Source organism: Centruroides vittatus, unplaced genomic scaffold, assembly GCF_030686945.1.
Source record: "Centruroides vittatus isolate TY-2023 unplaced genomic scaffold, ASM3068694v2 contig_391, whole genome shotgun sequence".
Classification (NCBI taxonomy): domain Eukaryota; kingdom Metazoa; phylum Arthropoda; class Arachnida; order Scorpiones; family Buthidae; genus Centruroides; species Centruroides vittatus.
The window spans coordinates 1,291,054-1,310,971 of NW_027122207.1; the positions used below are offsets into that span (position 1 = coordinate 1,291,054).

A 19,918-nucleotide genomic window follows, 5' to 3' on the forward strand; every position below is an offset into this window, starting at 1 on the left:
TTATACATAAGATATAGTCTTGTCAACAATAAATGACTTATTTTATGACTTCATGGAATTATAAACTTATAAATACTGTATGCGTATAATGATATTGGCTAATAAATTACCATAATTATTACCAACAAAATTATTAGAATAGGTTAGATTAGGTTAGAACGTGCGTCCCCACTGTTTTCTTTCTTCTTTTTGCTGGAATCAAAGACGAGCCGCCATTTTGGAACCTTAGGTAACATTAACCATAATATTTTATCATTTTAAATATTATTTTAATATATCCCTTATTATAATAAAATGAAATATTAATAAATATTTTAAAATGCTTCTTTTAATGGATTAAAAACAGTTTTTGTTAAAAAACACATATCATTTTATTTGTTCACGGGAAATCATAAAAAGTTTAAAACATTTTCGTTCCTATTATTCAATATCTCTTGCAGAAACGTTTAAATGTGGGTCATTTTTTTGTGTCAAAAGTGTTGTAAATATCTACAAAATATCATATTTCTAATATCCTATGAATATTAGAAATATGAAAATATAGAATTTAATGACGTCATGTTAACATTTTACCTATTCTTTTGTGCACAGTTACGATGTAGACTATATAAATAGCATTCATTAAAAGTGTCAATAATTACATTCGACTATAATAGAAAAATGAACTTATATAATTTGACTTTTGTTTTATGCTTATTTATTTCAATTTCCGCTTCTTGTTGCTCAAGAAACTGTAAAATATATTTTTAAAACATAAATAAAAATTCCTGCTTATAATATTTATTTATATTATCAATTAAATTTTATATGTGTTATTTTTTTAGATACTAAATTATTATGTGGTTGGACATCCATTACTGTAGAGTCACTTTTTGGATCAATTACAGAATCGCTTCCTCCACTTGATGTAGAATTTCGTCTTTATACTCGTAAAAATCCTTCGTATTATCAGAATTTAGTGTTTGGAGATGAAAGTAGTATTATTCAATCAAATTTTATGCGTGAAACGGATACGAAATTTCTTATACATGGTTATACATCTAGTGCGAATCAAGGATACTATTTGGTGAGTTTCTATAATAAAATGATTAATTTTTATTACCGTATTTTACGGACTATAAGACGCTACAGACTATAAGACGCACTTTAATTTTGGAGGCAATTTTTCGAAGAAAAAAATGCGTCTTATAGTCCGTAAAATACGGTGATATCGATTAGCTTTATTATATTTATTTTTTAAATCAGGAATTAAAGACGGCAATTCTAGCTACACGAGATATTAATGTAATTATAGTAGATTGGGCTGAAGGTGCTTCAAAATTTTATTATCCAGGAGCCATTACAAATTCTTACAGATGCGGTAAAGAAATTGCGAAAATGATAGAATTTTTACAGGTAATTATTAAAATAGTTCAATAGTTTTTAAATTAATAAATTAAAATTAACTGATATCATGTTCATTATGTCTACCCCCAATTTAAACAGAATACAGCAAATTTAAAATTAAGTCAAGTTCACTTAATTGGATTTAGTCTTGGTGGACAAGTTGCAGGATTTACCGGTAAAAGATTGAATAAAGTTTCTCGAATATCGGGTAAACGAGTTAATTTATATACTTTAAATCAATAATTCTTTCAAAGGTAAAAACTTATATATGAGTTAAGATGTAAAACAATTTAAATATTGCTATTATTTTAGCTATAGATCCCGCTGGAGTATGTTTTGATGCATTTCCAGTAAAATATCGTTTAAACAGAACAGACGCTGATTTCGTGGATCTTCTGATCACAACTGCTGGAGGTATTTTAAATAATTTGCAGTTATTATTAAGGTTTTAGTTTTTGAAAATTTAGAGAAATAATTGATATTACTTTCACTGAATATAATTTTAAAATAATAATAATTAGAAACGTAAATTATAAAAAATTTCTTAAATTTAATAAATTTTTTAAATGCATCAATATTAATTTTAAATTTCTTAATAGTTTATAAATTGAAAAATTAATCTCCGTAAATAAATTAATTAAAAATAGAGATTCTTGCATTATTTTATTTTAATCTATTTACTTTTCATTAGGATAAGATAATTAATATAGGAATGTCATGATATATCATTACATTAAATTAATGTTAAAGTGTTTTATATCCTGAATTGTTTGATTAACCTATTTTACTCTATTTTCCTGAATTATATTTTTTTATTTAATTCTTATTAGTCTTTTATATTTTAAAAATAGTTACATTGTACTCTTATAAATTTATAGATGATTCCGAGTCATTAGGTTTATTATTATTATTAGGCCTAATTATTATTATTATTAAACACTTTTATTTAAGTATTTTCTTAGCATAAGGTTGCCGTTGAGAACAAATCACACAGGAACACTTTTAGTGGAAAAAGGTCGGTTTATTGATAGAAAGGATATGCATTTCGGACTTAATGCCCCTCTTAAGTTATATTATAACAGATTTATCAGCAAAATTATTACAGAGTTACAGAGATTATTACAGATTTACCGATTGAATTGAAATATTTAGGATACGCGTACAAAGGTTTATACAATAAAACATAATTACCTGAGATTATAGTGACAGTTAGGAGAACACGACTCGTGAGAAGACAGGTGAAAAAAGAGGAGGAAAGTGGAGTTAACTGTTCTAGTGTGTATAAGAGTGGAGCTAAAAGAATTTTAGTTCCACGAATTGTGTTGTCACTATAATCTCAGGTAATTATGTTTTATTGTATAAACCTTTGTACGCGTATCATAAATATTTCAATACAATCGGTAAATCTGTAACTCTGTAATAATTTTGCTGATAAATCTGTTATAACAGGACTGATGGGGTGACCTTACTCCCATCCACCATTCCCACTCCAATATGACCAATAAAAAACATTTTTTTTTTTTGGTTAAAAGTATATTAAAATTATTTTTTGTCGATTTTTATTAAAATGTGAAATATATTTACAATTTTGTAATTAATAGAACAATATAGAATTCGTAATTTAATATCGTAAAACTTTTAATACGAAGATTTTTTTTATAACTGACTTTTTCAAGGACAAATTTAAAGATTTGCCGGAAACTATAATTTGATGTCTGTTCAATGATTTTCTTCATCAATCTTTTGAAAGTGAGTTTACTTTCGGATTATATTTGGATATTTTATAAATTAACTATATCCGGAAGTTGATACGAAGTTCTTTACCTATATTTTATTCGCGATAGTTCTGGACATACAAAAAGCATTATTGCGGTTTGACAATTACAGTACTAGCTTTGAAAGTAATTCTGAATACTCTTTTCCTATAACATGATTTTTTAGAAATCTTCATTATTTAATATCTAAATTCGGTTATAATAAGAATGATCAATCCTATCTGTATTCACATCACGTAAATATGTTTATTAATTTAATCAAATTATTTAAGAATATCTGTTAATATGTAACTTATTTAACGAATTTATCTAATCAAAATTGACTTCAAATGAAAGAAAAGACAATTAGTTGATTTATACTCTGTCAATGACTCCATTGTTAAAGTACACTTACGAGCAATTTTTCAATTGTAAACTGTTTTTAGAAATTCTGAAAGAAATAAGCTAGTAATTGATACTTAGCATTATAAATAGTTTTGACATAAATCATCAGCTAAATAACGTGTACTTAAGAAATGACTACAGTAATTGCTATTACTTAAGTATCAATAGTTACAATTACTCATTACTTAATTGTAAACTATGTCTGCATGTATTAAAAACAATTTTAAATCAAGCGAGCAAAGTTAAGCAGTTAACAGTATATAAAATTGAAATGGCTTTATAGCACTTAAATTAACACGTACAGGACACGTAGTAGCGCTGGAAAAGGTAGAAAAATGCTGTTTAGATTAATGATATGACACAGCGCTACATTCTAGTCATTCGGTAATTAAATATAAAGCATTATTTAACTATCTATCCCAGAAAACAAGCATCTGGGAACATGAAGTTATGGTTGTATACCATCCAGAAACTTCTCGAACTATGAAGGGATTCTCTAAACCTAGTTTACCTGTGATTATGGAAACCCAATAGAAAAGACTAGATATAAGTGGAATTGTTAACCGATTAGTTTGTCAACTAGTTTTGTCCTGCTGTCCAACGTTATTTCGAATCCAGAACAGTTGTGTTACTGGACAATGCATCAGGCCATCCTGTAAATCTTGGCTCACTTCAAACACGCATTCCTGTCAAAGTAGTATTTCTTCTATTTAATAGGATTACTTCTTCTCTGCTACAATCGAGGGTGCAATTGTAGCCTTTAAAGCTTATTATCTGAGATGCAAGTTTACTCATCTGATCGAGATTAATGATAAGCAACAAACATACAGTATATCAAAGTTTTCTGGAAAATTTATAATACTGTATTATGAAAGCAATCAGCAATATCAAAGAAGCCTGAGATGAAGTGACAAATCAGTGCCTTAGAGACTAGATACTGTCAAAGTACTGAACATAATAGAGTAAAACACAAAATTTCTGCAATTAATACAAAAGTTGTTCAAAAGGCACAAGCACTTGGCTTTAAGGAAGTTAACATACTTGACGTTGAGGATTTTTAAATAGCCACGCCCGAAACATTAACAAAACGAAAAAAACTCCAAGAGTTACCGTGAACAGTTTAGGAGAGTCTTCCAACGAAGATATTAGCAATAGACACCTTATCTAAGTTAATCGTTTTACTAGCAATTAACAATCTTAGTTGTTAAAATGCCTTATGCCTTAAAATGACTCATGTCTTAGACGTGTTATCTAAAAACGATTCCGATTTTAAATAAACTTTGAAGAGATCAGTTTTAAACGCTTTAATTTGTTATAGTGAGATGCTACGCGGTCACAAGAAAAAAGCAGGATGGTCGACTTTAAATGCATTTTAAGAAAATATTTAATTAAACGATCGTTATTATATATTTTACGTCATTGTTTATAGTAAATTTAATGTTTAATATTTTGGAAAAGTGTATCTCGTTTTTACGAATGGAAGAATATATACATGTAATGTACTTCCTGTGGAATTTCACTACCATTAACGAAATTTCTTATAACGAATTAAAATCCTAGAATGCTTCTACTTCGTTAACCAAGATATAATTGTATATGGATAGGAAGCTCAATTCTGTCATTTCACTTTATTAAACTGCAGTTATATATATGTTTTTAATTATATTCGAAAAAAGCAGAAAGAAATATCTTGTCATTTTGTATATCTTATCATTTCATTATATCTAAGAATTACTTTTAAAATATCTCATAATTATTTTAAAAACTATTCTGTAGTAAAATGTTTAGTTTTATTTAGTTTGTTATAATATTATTATTTTAGAAATTGGCATGGTTATTCCAGTTGGTCATATCAATATCTATTTGAACGGTGGTCACATTCAACCTGGATGTTCTGGAAAAGTAATAAATCGTGTACGAGGAGACATTTTCTCGAGTAAATTTATATATTTTTTACATTAACAAAAAACAATATTTATAAAATAACATATATAATTCTAATTTAAATATATTTTTAATATAGGTTATGCTATAATTTTCGATAATTGTAGTCATAGTTTTGCTATCGAATTTTATAAAGAGACAATTTTGTATCCCGAGTGTAATCCACTGGCCTATCGTTGTTCTGATTATGAGAACTTTTTAGAAGGTCAGTGTTTCAATTGTGGTGAAAATGGAGAAGATTGCGCACTTGCCGGTATCGAAGCATACGAATATAGAAAATTTAAAGAGGATGTGGATAGAATATTTTATATAAAAACCGCTGGGAGTTCGCCTTTTTGCTGTGAGTATTAAATTGTCATAAAGTAAATTAATTGTAATAGAGATGATTACGTAAAACTTAAACGCATTTTTTTTAGTGTATCATTACCAGATTACGATAATATTAGATACTTCACAAAATAACTTCACTGGAGTTTATGGTAAATCAGTTCTCACGTTTCTTGGAGTAGGAGGAAAAAATATAACGATTTCTAATGACAGGTAAGAAAATTCTCGTAAATATGTGAAACATGAGAAATAATACAATCATAATTTTCTCTCCAGTTTACTTTAATGAATTTATTTAAATATTTTAGATTAGATTTGTACGAACCGGGAAAGATTTATACACATTTAATGACTAGTCAATATGACGTTTTGCCTGCCACCCAAGCTTGGTTTTTTTGGTATTTCTATCCAATTTATGGGAAAATGCCAAGAAATCCACAGATTTCGTTAAAACGTGTAGAACTAAAGCCGATGAATGAAATTAAAAGGTTCGTAATTCGATTATTTTTTTAAAATTTAAATACAATTCTTATAATTTTCTTAAATTGTAAAAATTCGATTTTCATTATATTTCAGGGGAGAATTATCATCTGTATATATTTTTCATACGAAAGAAGCTCAATCGATTTCTCCTGGAGAAAAAATAACGCTCTTTTTAAAATAATTATTTTCCAATTTTAATAAAAAATTTACAACCGAAAATTGATGAATACAGTTTTTTCTTTTAGAAGTGTAAAAATTCGGATCAATGTATAATTATACTTTACAATGTTAATGTAAATTTTCGATTATCGGATTAAAAAATTAATAATTCTATACATTAAATGTAATATTTACAACGAAAGAAAAATACTATCGAGCATTTAATGAACAAAAATTTAATAAAATATAAAAATTATATTCATTTAAACTTTGTTTTATTTATTTTTTATCCATTTTATACAGAATTATTTATTAAAACTTCGAAAAGCACGTTAACGAAGATGAGAAACAGAAATTTATTGTTTTTTCATGTATCACGATATTACCATTAATCATATTTCGAAAATGTAAGGAAATGATATCAGATAAATAGAAGTAAATATTGTATGATGTAATTACTCATATAGTTTACAATCGTCAAGTAGGTCAATAGAGGACGACATGGAATATTATTATTTTATAAAAATCGATTAATCTACTTAAAAATAGGATAGGTGATACTATAATGTAAATACAATTTCGAAAGTATAAAAGAATAATAATAATAATTATTATTATTAAAATTAAATGAATATTATAATAAACTTACAATAAGTAGGAAGTTTACTTATTGAAAACATACATATTTTATATAATTTGAATACGTAAAATGTACTTAAAAGTAAAACAAAACGTTAAATTTTACTTTAAAAATTATTATTTTTTGTTTAAAATATTTAAATTCTTCTAGTGATATTTAGAACTAAACCTGGAGGAATGACTTCTCTCACATTCCCATATAATATAGTAATTTTTCCATCATTAGTTTCTCTGGAAAAAAGAGAAGAGGGTTACAGCATCTTTGCGTAATTTATTATTATTTTTTGAATATAAAATTAACGCTGAATTTATTTTATAAAACATTTAAGTATAAACTTACCTTTTAAGAATTGACATTGGTGTTATTTGAATATAATCAATTGATATTCTGGGTGTTTTAGTATCGTATACTCTGAATGTTGAGCGAATCCAAAATACATGAGCAGAAATTATGGGACCCAAATTTTCAGGATTTGTAACGAGATACGTATACAATTCTCCTGGTATAAATGATTCTGTGCTATTATCAAAAGAAACTATTACTATAAAAATACTTTTTATTCAATCGGGCTTCTGTTTAATTCAATATTAACTTATAAAGATCTTAATCTTTATAGGTAATAATATGCTTTTAAAATCTGAAATTCGTTTTGATAAGAAGAATTTAATGTATAAATAAATAAGAAACTCACCTTTTGCTCAACTGTGCTGACATTTCATTCTTTTCACCCTTCAATCTAATAAAAACCTGACCATATTGCCTTTCGCTGGCTGGAAAATTTCCAAGTTTAACCAATACTTGATAGTGATATACTGTAGAAAAACAAACACTTATGTCATTATTACTAGACGAGTTTCAAAACGAATTTTTGAATTATTTTTCTGTTTCTTTTTTATAAATCTTTACTTACGACAATATGGCCAATGCGGATTTGTTTTAAAATAATATTTTCTTGGAATACCGTCGTGAGGTACGGTGCAACAAGAGTCGCTTTGGATGCCCATAATAGCGCAGTCGGTTCCATCCGATCCGCAACTGGCACACTTTCCATCTAAGAATGTGTCCCAATCGGTGCAAGTATATCCCACATATTGACACGTGGGGTTTAATAATGCATCGCTAAATAAAGACTCAGCCCAATGATGGCTACAACGTGCCAATGCTTGTGCTAAATATAATTTTTATTTTTATTAATATATCTTATTAAGAATACTTTTATTAATGTTCTTAAATACTGTATTTGTAATTGGTTAATATTTATACCATTTTGTAGTTTCTGTTTGCTTGCTGCATCAACTATTTTATCCAAACATCCGGGCTGATTTACACCTCCGTTAGGATAGAAATCAAAATTACCTATAGCTTGAGGAAGACCATAACCTAAAAAAATTCATTAAAACTGAAAAATTAATAACTTAACGTATATTTATTAAATATTAAAACAATTTTTACCTCTAAAATATTCTTCACCGTTCGTATGAATGACATCGACGAACGTTGCATCAGTGTTATCAAGACGAAATTCTGGTGGATACGTCTTAAAACCAGAACCAGAAGGATCTAATCCTATATATATAATTAACTTATTACACGCTAATTGGACATAATGATAACTGAAATTAGATAATTTATAACATGTACTGTACAGTACAGCACATATTTACCAGTTATTCTTCCTAACTTGTTAATTTGCTTCCCCACAAATGAGTTTATATGAGCTCCTAAATCTGATCCAATTAGATGAAATTTCTTTAAATCTCCACTAGTAACTTCCTAGAAATGTAAGTAATTTTGTTTTAAATGTACTAATATACTTATATATTACTTATAAAATTATTTTTATCAATAACATAATAAATTTATAGACGATTTTTGCCTTTAAATACTTGATCATCCAAGTGACTTCCGTGCTAATCCGATGAATATTCAGCACAGAATAGGGAAAGTGAACTCTGGCTGCTTCACTCCAATCTACTATAATTATATTATAATCTCCATAGCTCAGTAATGAAGATTTTAGCATCTGGAAAAGATACAAAATGAATTAATTTGTATCTATTATATTAAATTGAAACCCGATTCAGTAAAAAAATCACATACTTGAACCCAATCATCGTCGGCAGTTTGTCTAAATCCGTGCACGATAAATTTTGTTGGAAGGTCACCTTTATAATAAGAACTTCTAACAGTCACTACATCTCCGGGTCGAAGGGTGTGAAAATTGTCTGGATTTTGACGTGTGTACAGGCGATATTTTGTCAGCGGGATGACACTCGAAATCACAACAAGTTCTTTCAATAATTGTACTGGATCATACACATCTTCGTTAGGAAAATGTTTATAAATACCAGTACAGTTGAAATCTGCCTCTAATTTAAATAACATTTCATAGTGTAAATAATAATTGTTTATCACGTAGTTAATTACGTTATTAAATAACAAACGTAATTTATTAAATATTCACCAAACAATATTTTTTGTACATTATAATGTAAATTTTATATCGACCAAAGTTAATAGAAGTCCTTAAGATAAATATATTCTCCATCATTATTTCACCAATATCAATGTCACTATAGCAACTATTGTAAAAACATTGACTACTAAATGCGATTTTTAGATAAATGACAAAAATATAAAAAAATATATCTAATTTTATGTGAAAAATGAACATCAAAAAATAAATGGTTTTTAAGGAAATATAATATACCTATATACTTTTAAGACCTGTCTTGTGTTTTCAATAGTTGATCTAATATTAGAGGGAAATATTTTTAAATGTACCTAGTTGAAACTTGTACAGAAGGCATAAAAACTTAATAAATTCTGCAATATGAATATACTAATTTAAATGTTTAATGGTAAAATATGTGGCGCAATAATTATGCCATTTTATTCTATGCAAACTTTAATTTTTCGATTTTTTAATATTTTTTTTATGAGTATGATCCACTTTGCACAAATTTTTCTACTCAAATATCGACACAGTCAAGCTATAATTTTATTTATTACAAAGCTTTAAAATTTGTAAAATTAATGTAAAGTATAAATGTTAACAAAAGCATTAACAACATAAACATAATTAAATTTAAAAACTTTAAAAGCGAAAGAAATTCTATTTACATATACAAAGTTTTTACTTTCAGCGACAGAGAATCTAGTTACTTACCAACATAAAAATGATTATTTAAGTTCGTATTATCTTGTATAATTATTTTAATTTCATATTTAAAAATTATAACGTTGATGAATAAAGTTTATTTCAATTTACTTACGCTTAGCAATTGACAGAGTCCATAGAAGTTTTAAAAGTAATGCAACGACAAATATATCCAACTTGTACATCGTTTATAGAATATGTATTAACACTGTTCTGGTCCGATGCCATTCTATGGTGTTTTATATAAGGTTTATATTTATCAACAATCATCTTCAGGGACCAATTGTAGATGTTCGCGTGAGTCCATCGTTCTCTCATTAGAGCAGTTTTTTCAATGAAAAACCATAGACAATAGATACAACTAAAGGACCTTGGATAAACTTGCTCGAATGACTATCGGTAATAGACGTTTAACGAATTTGAAATAGTCAAACATGTTTGTAATACAAATTCCTAATTATATTTTAAATGAATAATTTTAAAATATGTTCCGCCCTAACTTTTGCGTTTGTGAAAATTTAAATTAATAGAAATAAAACTATTGTTAAATATCAATTACTTATCACGGAAAAGAATCTCTCACGCACGTTTATAAAACCTCTGTTTATCGTACTGTTTATGAATTAATGAATACGCGAAACTACTAATTACTTTACTATAAAAGGAAAAAAAGAGTTAAAATGAAAGAACCTTTATAAGAAAAAAAAGTCGACCTTGGAGTAAAAAAGAGTATGATTTGCTCGTCGACGAGATAAGGTCGATTTTCGCATTAGATTCTTTCTTATGTCACGTCTTATGCATTTCCTCTTTTTGTTTTCTGTTGTGTCATTGACGATATTCGGTAATACCCAAAGATTGCACAGAAATTTAACCTTAAATTAGTATCTAAAATATTTTAAAACATTGCAAGCAATATAGTTATATACTTATCGTCCAATGCATCTGTAGATTGAGCCATTAAGTCTAGCTAATAGGATATGCAAGGAAGCTTCACAAGGACCACATTATTTAACATTGTATAGTTTAGTGTTTGAAATTAAGGAAAAAATAATACGATATAAAGGTCAAGTAGCTTTAAACAGAAGCTTTATTGCCTTTAAATTTTCTATAAAAAAGAAGAAAGACACGTTAAAAACTAAACTTAAAGCAAACAAACAGAATAGAATAAAACGGTATTTTTATTTTTAACTTTTAATAACATAATTCACTTAACTATTTTACACTTCATACATATTAAAGAATAATGTATATTTATATATAACTTAAATAATTAATTATAAAAGAATGCATGAATAGTAGCGTGACGTCAATCTATCTATTCGTGCGAATATCTTATAAAAATTAAATTGTTTTAAAAATTATGCGTAAGATTTAAATTTTTAAATTTATAATGAATAATTCAACATAATAGTAGAATATGAAAAATTATTTTTTCTCTTCGATACAAGTTTTAAATTCATTTATTTCGTCGTTATGGGAGTGTCTTATTTTAAGCTTTAAATTTGTAGCGTTAATTATTTCGTACAACAAATTACCGAAAAAAGTATAAGAATAATTTTATTTTTTCTGTTCTATTCTTCTAAAAAAGTCTCATCTTCTGACCGGAAACTGAAGTTGAACAACGGAAAGGTGGATCTTCAAAAGATTGATAGTGATTTATTAGATTGACATTGTTTTGCACTCCGGATTTTTCTTCATTGAAGAGATAGAAAGAAGCCGACTTGTTAGAAATATTTTAACTATTTGGTCGAGAAATACTCTAATTCCCAGTGGAAAGTATATATTTAACTTAGTTCTGTCATGCAGGCAGAGTAGCTTTCCTAGATATCTATCCTGTCTGCATGACAGGATCAATCCTTAAGCTTTTCTAGATTTGATGTAAATTCCGTTCTGTCTAATTAATTATTTTCTAAATAATTTTATTACTCTAATTAATCTGAAAGTGTATTTTTAAAGTGAAGCTATTCTTATTTAATAACGGAGTTTATCGATAAAAACCATAGCTAGAATAATTCTCACAAATAACAATGTATTACAGTATTTGGATTATTTAATATCTGCTAAAGTCTATTTTATTTTGATAAAATCGAGTAGTATGTATACTAATTAATCTCAAAAGTGTTTGTTTAATAATTTTAAGGGCTTTCGCAAGTATTGAATTTAATTTTCTACCAATTTTGAACGTTCGAAACGCAATAATCAGTTTGTTATAATTAATCTTTTAATTGGCGATCTCTTATAATTAATTTAATTTAAAAGCTTTAAAATTTTTTTGAATATTTTCATATTTGTCAAAATATCTTTTATATATAAAATTGCTTTTTAAATTTTTATATAGAAAGGAAGTATATTTGAAAATCAATACAAAGTAGGAAGTTTTAAACGTGTTTAGAAGTTATATATGTAGAAGTTCAGTATTTTTGACCTACTAAATTTGTTAATAATAAATAATACTACACAATGTTTGGAATGTCTAGTTTTTCTTTATTCACAGGCGAAGATCTTAAGCAAAAATGATAGCTTTATAAATATTTCAATGTTAACAAATTCATTTTTAACACTATAATTTTACTAAAGTATAAATATGCAATAAATAATAAATGTTGTTATGAGAAAATTTTATGCATAAATTTTTAAAATAATATAAATTAATCGATACGAAAAATCGATATTCTTGTTTTGTAATTTAATATTTTAATGAATAAATTAGGTTGGCAAAAAAAGAGTAATTATTATTTTTTTTACATTATTTTAATTTTTATTTATTTGTTAGTATAAAGGAGATATAAGTGATTTAATTTTCTATTATATTTTTCTTATAAAAGTAATGAAAAATATGAAAAATAGTAGAAATTTTTAAAAAATAATAATACAATGAACATTTTTTTTTCTCAGCAAAGTGACAGAATAAATTACAGTTCATTTTCTACAGATAATTTTCTATACAACATTGCAAAAAAATAGGAAGAAACAAATGTTCGTTTCCGAATGGTATCAAATGACTTGCTTCTTGAATAAAATCGATCGGATTTCGTTGCAAGAGTACCTCCTAATAGAAATATAAATAAAAGTTATTTAGAATATTATGACAGAGAGTAGAAAATTTTCATTTCTTTTATTTTTGAAACAATTAAAGGAAAGAAAAATAATATGGAAGTATTATCACTAAGTTTTGGCTCTGTGGAGGACTTATCACACACTATTGACGTTCACACAGAAGTCGGTAGACACAAGTTTATTATGCATTTCGGACAGGTTGTCTGTCCCTCTTCAGCCGTGTTTGTTACAATTTGGTGGGTATAAGGCATCTACAAAAATACAAGCGGTTTTTTTGTTACAAACATGTTTATGATTAAAATATTACAAAATTACATTTTTATACATACATAAAAGGAACAATCAGTTGCTGACGAGTTGATGACTTCATATTCGGTATCTTTCACAGTCGTTATATTGTTTTTTCCGTACAAATAGTAACTAGAGATTATAATTGTTGCTAACGAAATTAATTGTGAAGTAAATACTGTGGTAGACGAACCTAAATCAAAGATATAAACAAAATTACAGTTACAAAAGTAAGAGCTGTATTAAAAGAAAGGTTACATACGTTTTTGCAGGCAGTCAGCTCGTACAATGTTCAGAATGTACAGAAGCGATGCTACTATAGAATGGCACCCAGTGATATAAATATTACCTACTGGCTAATAGATTTCAGATGTGTAAGGGTGCCACATGGGATCTAGTTGTACCCCTGTGTTTTCGTTTATTCTTACGTTATCATGGATTTCGATAATTTCTAAATGTTCGTATAATTTGCGTTTGGTAGTATTTCTTTCGGAAAATAAACCAACTAAACAGGAAAAAATACATTTAAATAAAGTGAAATATGACATAAAATGATGCACATAAAAATAAAAAACAATTACAATTATAATTATAAACATAACACTATATTAATAGTCAAGGATTCAAAAAGACTTAAAAATATTGTGAAAGCTCGTTAGAAATTAAGTTGTATAGATGATTATTAGCATAATCCATGTTGAATTTTTTAAAAAAAGAAAATAAAACAAGGAATTTAATAATATGAAACACAAAATAAAACAGTTAAAATAAAATAGAACATCTAATTAATTATAAATATTGCATGAGCTCAATGAAAATTGATTTTTCGGTCGAAAGCAGTTGAAAAACTAATAAGTGAATGTACAGATCGGATGTCAAGAAACTCATTGTAGGCAATAAAAATCTCGGTGAAGTGAAGCTCTCCAAGAAAAATAAATCGGAAAACTCAACTCAGAGATAAGATTAAAATCGAACTAAAATTATACATAGATATATTATCACCATCTGCTTCAACTGAGACCTTTCCTTTCTTTGGTTTATAACGGATGCTATCACACTTATTTATTTTTAAATAAGTTTGTGATTGGTTCTTTATAAACAGATTGTATTTTATTTTCATAATTTGTAATAAGTTCAGAAATTTTTCTTTTGTGCTTGATGATTGATTTATTTTTCGTGTATAATTAAAATATTTATGACTAAATTAATTTGAAACTTAATAATTAAACATATCATTGTAACAACATAAGAAATATTTCGGTGATTCTTTATTATTATAATACTGTATTTTATACGTTTAATACATTATTTCTGTTTATTATAACTCTCGATTTTTACCGAAAATTATTCTAATTAAATAAAAAATTTACGAATTTTATCTGAAAATGTAACATTTTAAGCATAAAATAGTTCATTTGAAATTATAAAAGTTGAGAAAATGTTATTTATATTTTATTTATGCAAATTTCAAATATATATATTCAAATATATTTCAAAATATATTCAAATATAAATATATTATATTCAAATTTTATTTCATTAATATTTATATTAATACGTAATGATAAATTCTGTTATTTGTGTATATTTTATAAATAATAATACGTTCTATATATTTTGATCAAATTTATATGATAAATTTAATTTAAATAATTCAACTATAGTTTTAGAATAATTTTATAACTATATCAACATATTTAACACCGTAATTTATACTATAAAAAACGTAATTACTTTTCTTAGACTTTTCTTATTATCGAATGCACTCAGGTTACAAAGTTTATGTCTAACTTCACTTTTACAGCTGTAACAACTTAGACAAATGAGAATTCCGATGCTGAGACAAATATTTAATTTAGATAAGAAGCTAATATAATTTACAATAGATACAATAACTTATTTTTAGTTTATACTTTTAATAAAAATAAATCCCACTATTTGAATATTTGTATTTTTAAACAACTTTAATCGAAATTTTTGTAATTAAATTAAATATTACAGTTTAATTCAAATGCTGTAATTAATCATCGAATTTTAATACATTAATTTAAAGCAAGTTACTTTCTCTAATTTTAAAAATAATATTTTACATTAAAATTAAGGAATAAATATCAATTGTATGTAATTATGATTTTAATCATATTCTTTGTTGATACTTTATCATATTTAAATTGTTTAGAATGCTTTATAAAGTACTCTAAAGTAATCTAAAGTACTTAAAATATTACGAATTTAATCACATTTTCCAGAATTTATCCAAAGTATAACTGTATCCTGAAATTTATTTATAAATTATGAACAGAAACCTTGATTCTTCGACGTTCTTGATAAGACATTTCTATATATAATGGGATATTTCCCTTGTGACTGTAGAAAGATATTAGCTAACTTTCTATTTATTTTTTAGATAATTCTCATTGAAAGTTTATAAAATAGAGAAAAATGTTGTTTAGATATTTATGTTTCAACAGATAAACTTATTTTGAAACTTGTTGCGAATGATTTTTCTTTAGTATTTTAGGATGTTTTATATAGTAATAATAACAAATAAAAGTAATTAATAAAGAATATTTTATTTAAATAAACATTTTTTTAATCAAATATATTTTTACAGCAGCACAATACAATACAAAAATTATTGTTGTATATAATTCAATATATTATTTTTTAAAACTGTTTTCTTTTGTTTACTAAAGACAATGTTATCAAATATTTAATGGAATCTGTTAAATTTCTTTTTAATAAAAAAAACTGTCTCACGCAATTCTTTTAAGAAAAATTCATTGTTTCATTCTCCATTACACGAGTTACATTCTTATTTATCAGCAGCAAATTATTTTAAAAGAATATTTTTAGAAAATACATTAAGATATCTAATTAATATTATTTCGTATTAATGATTAAAATAAACGAAGTTGTATAGATACGTAAAACAATGGCAGTACACATCTTTATACTGAATAACTAATTCATTTATTCATGTAAACTGAACAAAATATATAAAATTATAATATAATAAAAAAGATTACAAGATATTTTTATGTAGTTAACATTAGTAAAACTTATGCTATTTGTTCATCAACAAAAATGCATTTTGACAATTAACAATATATCATATAATTGTTATTTTTTAATGTTAAAAGTAGGTTATAACGACCGTACTCTTGTGTTCTTTTTATTATTCTCATCTAAATTGTTACATCTAAAAATGACTAATTTACTCTCTCTGGTCTATTTTTAGTTAATAATAAACGTTTAAAAGCGCTTCTAAAATCACGATTTTTCCATCCGTAGACAATAGGATTTAGCGCTGATTTTCCAAAATATAAGCAAACCATCCATCTTTTGACAGCATCCACTTGTTCTTGTTTAATACCATCGATGTAGCGCACGGTGATACTACAGAAATATGGCAAAAATCCAATCAAGCACACACCTAGCACCAAAGCCATCGTACGTGCGGTCTTTGCTTCTTTATGCACTCGATGATTTATTTCCAGAGCTGCTACCGCTAAGGATTGTTTCCACGCTTCTCGAAAGATAATCCCGTATAGTACTGTAGTGGACACTAGAGTAAAGAGAACATGAGCAGCCACAACACTTAAAGCATACGTCGAAGTATGCGTATAGTAGAGATCGCATTCGTTTCCGGGTTTAAACGTTTCTCCAATTCCAAATAATGGCATTGAGCTTATAACTCCCATGTACAACCAAACTATGACGATATAAAGGGTGGCATAACGGAATGTCATGATGCGAGGATACGACAGAGCATAAATAATAGCAACGTATCTGTCTATCGCCACTCCTACCAAAGATAACATAGAGCATCCCGAAGCGTAGATAGTCGAACAATACCTCAACAAACAGCCATATTTATTACAAGAAAGTGGAGTGTTGAAGTAAAATAAAACATAATATGGTACGTTTAGACCTACTAGTAAGTCTGCAGCAGCTAAGCTAACCACAAACACATTGGTGACAGTTCGTAATTGTCGATATTTATAAACCGCACTCATCACCACGAGATTTCCAAAAATGGCTCCTACGGCCAAGATGGCATCTACTATTACAATAACTGCTGTAGTAACATCCGGTTTCGCTTCGTAGCAAGTCGTGTTGGCTAGAATTGACGATATATAAGCAGTTGTGTTAGTACTCATCCTATATTGTTTTAGAACAATAGCCAGCGGGTTTCGTCAAATCTCTTCAAATATAATATATTTTTGAGATTAATCAATAAAAGTCGACTCTCTGCACCTTTTCTATTCACTTCCATTCTCACACGTCGACAAACAAACCCAAACTGGCGTCTGGTTGCCTGCAGCGCTTCTGATAAAGTTCGTCTTCTCCGCCAAATCAGCTACTCTTAGGATCGATGACGTATTGTGACGTCAATTTATTACTATGTTAGTAAGGGGAATTTTCCAATTACTATTATATTTCGATCAAATATGATAAAAAGAAAAGAAAACACCCAAATAAATTATTATAACTTTTATACGTAATTATGTTTCTATAATTATATATAAAAGTTTAAAAAATTCTTAATTTTACTAAGTAACAGAATTACTTAAAACAGAAAAAATATGTAGAAAGACATTTAAGAATTCTATTCACTTATTTTATTTATTTATCTTTGTGAATTCAAATATAAACTAATTTATCTGTCATCTTTTATAAGTTTCGAATGTCTTTGCACTATACAAAGTGGGATTTCTGCCAAATTTCCCTGTAATATTTTTAGTATTACCGTAACTTAATATATATATAATTGGTCGTAATTTAGGAAAATGAAACAACGAGGCATTGTCCGATCTTAATAAGATTCAAGATGATACTGCATAAAGTATTCGAATCTTTCGAGATTTTATATTTAAAAAGAATGGAATTTTTCTAGCTTAACTTTACATTTCGTCATCTTAAAAATTCTATTTATAATATTAAAATAGATACACGACCAGACTGACATCGATTTTTTGCCATGTTATAATTGAATTTAACATATGGTATATTTCAAACGTTTGCTGCTAAACTTATTGAATGTTTTTATAGTTAGACTTCTACATAAAACAATTTTTTTGAATATTAAAAAGAGCTGCAATTGAATATATGAATATAACGTAGTTAGGATAATAAATATTTTAAGTAAGTCTATATAAAATCGTATATACGATGTCTATATATATATTATAGTTAAGTTTAGTATTATCTTATCTGCTTGAATATTTTTTACTGATATAAAATATATATGAAAGCATATTGTAAAAACCTTTTACAATTGTTTACCTAATGTAAAATGTTACATAAAATATATTTTTTGAATTTATTTAAGCATTATTACTTGGATATCATGAGAATATATATCATATGATTTATTTAATAAAAATCATAAATTTGCATTTAAAACCTAATATTAATAGCTTCATAATTACTATTGAACTGAAGAAAAAGTGAAAAACGTATTAGTTCTTTATGGTTAAGAAAAAGTTTTATCTAGGAAAAGTAGAATATTTGAAAGTTTTTTTTTATTATGCAATTAAATATAGTACTTTAGAATATTTTAAAGAACATTTTGGCATTTTGAAGCGTGAGCATAATAAGATACCTTCAAATCGTCATGTGGATAAACAGAGGGATTCTTCCCTCCATTACGTTTATTGGTAACTGATCCCTTTCATTGTGAACGTTAATACCTTTCTCTGTCGTCTTTTGTCAAATAAATAGGATTAAGAAAGACATAAACTCTAACTAGATAGAGAATATCAAGATGTTTTGTGTCATGATTAGATAAATAAATTCTGTAGTAATATTTTTTCTTTTATCAAAAGTAATTGTGCAAATATTTACAATCAGCATCAAAATTAGCAAATAACAATTACATAAAAGAGAAGAGAATAAAGCTGAAGATTCACGAAGTTATGTAATAATAATTATAATAATTTCAGAAGACCGAATGTGGGAAGATGTTTTTATATTCAGAAAAAGAATCAGATAATTTAATGGATTAATATATATAAATGCTTAAATCATTTTTTGAATATTCATTCATTTGTATAAGCATATAAATATTAGACTTTTACGAATTCCTTATAATAATTTATAGTCTTTTAAAAATTCTTTATGCCGATAAATCATCTGTGACCGAAGGAAATCGTTCAGGCGACAGTTTGACTACTACGGAAAGGATGTAATAGGGAAAAATCTATCGTGTTGTTATTTGTAAGTTGGGGATTTTATATCCTCTCTTGTAAATTGAGGTAATTTTATATAGGTATAGTCATTTATGTTTTTGGATTAAATTTCTGAATAGCC

At 26.5% G+C, this 19,918-nt stretch overlaps 3 protein-coding genes across 5 annotated transcripts; 1 reads left to right on the forward strand and 2 right to left on the reverse strand.

Moving 5' to 3' along the window:
• Positions 1-642: 642 nt before the first annotated feature.
• Positions 643-6,720, forward strand: LOC136975937 (pancreatic triacylglycerol lipase-like). Of its 3 annotated transcripts, none has more exons than XM_067271106.1 (10): positions 643-733; positions 825-1,066; positions 1,246-1,395; positions 1,486-1,594; positions 1,699-1,800; positions 5,368-5,481; positions 5,569-5,829; positions 5,906-6,029; positions 6,125-6,304; positions 6,393-6,720. In XM_067271106.1, the coding sequence occupies exons 1-10, from the start codon at positions 661-663 to the stop codon at positions 6,478-6,480; spliced, it is 1,443 nt and encodes a 480-aa protein (XP_067127207.1). In that variant the 5' UTR covers positions 643-660; the 3' UTR covers positions 6,481-6,720. The 3 variants fall into 3 exon arrangements, with proteins under 3 accessions (XP_067127207.1, XP_067127209.1, XP_067127208.1); XM_067271108.1 differs by having other exon boundaries at positions 5,368-5,457; XM_067271107.1 differs by having other exon boundaries at positions 5,389-5,481.
• Positions 6,721-7,234: 514 nt separating this feature from the next.
• On the reverse strand, positions 7,235-10,567 carry LOC136975922 (pancreatic triacylglycerol lipase-like). The gene is made up of 10 exons (XM_067271088.1): positions 10,374-10,567; positions 9,199-9,467; positions 8,975-9,121; positions 8,763-8,871; positions 8,551-8,664; positions 8,362-8,478; positions 8,009-8,266; positions 7,790-7,910; positions 7,438-7,617; positions 7,235-7,328 (listed from the first exon to the last, which is right to left on the reverse strand). Exons 1-10 carry the CDS (start codon positions 10,441-10,443, stop codon positions 7,235-7,237), a joined length of 1,479 nt encoding a protein of 492 aa, XP_067127189.1. The 5' UTR covers positions 10,444-10,567.
• A 6,105-nt stretch (positions 10,568-16,672) lies between these two features.
• Positions 16,673-17,870, reverse strand: LOC136975938 (octopamine receptor beta-2R-like). The gene has a single exon (XM_067271109.1). The coding sequence runs from the start codon at positions 17,764-17,766 to the stop codon at positions 16,816-16,818; it is 951 nt and encodes a 316-aa protein (XP_067127210.1). The 5' UTR covers positions 17,767-17,870; the 3' UTR covers positions 16,673-16,815.
• Between the last annotated feature and the right edge of the window lie 2,048 nt (positions 17,871-19,918).

What these genes read in the sequence shown, in the direction of transcription:
- LOC136975922 (XM_067271088.1), bottom strand. Translation starts at nt 10,443, where the DNA reads ATGTACAAGTTGGATATATTTGTCGTTGCATTACTTTTAAAACTTCTA. An exon ending in CCGACGATGATTGGGTTCAA is followed by an intron (nt 9,122 to 9,198) that starts GTATGTGATTTT and finishes TATCTTTTCCAG; the next exon opens with ATGCTAAAATCTTCATTACT. An exon ending in TCCGCATTGGCCATATTGTC is followed by an intron (nt 7,911 to 8,008) that starts GTAAGTAAAGAT and finishes GTTTTTCTACAG; the next exon opens with TATATCACTATCAAGTATTG.
- LOC136975937 (XM_067271106.1), top strand. Translation starts at nt 661, where the DNA reads ATGAACTTATATAATTTGACTTTTGTTTTATGCTTATTTATTTCAATT. An exon ending in TTCTTGTTGCTCAAGAAACT is followed by an intron (nt 734 to 824) that starts GTAAAATATATT and finishes TTATTTTTTTAG; the next exon opens with ATACTAAATTATTATGTGGT. An exon ending in TGGGAGTTCGCCTTTTTGCT is followed by an intron (nt 5,830 to 5,905) that starts GTGAGTATTAAA and finishes CATTTTTTTTAG; the next exon opens with TGTATCATTACCAGATTACG.
- LOC136975938 (XM_067271109.1), bottom strand. Translation starts at nt 17,766, where the DNA reads ATGAGTACTAACACAACTGCTTATATATCGTCAATTCTAGCCAACACG.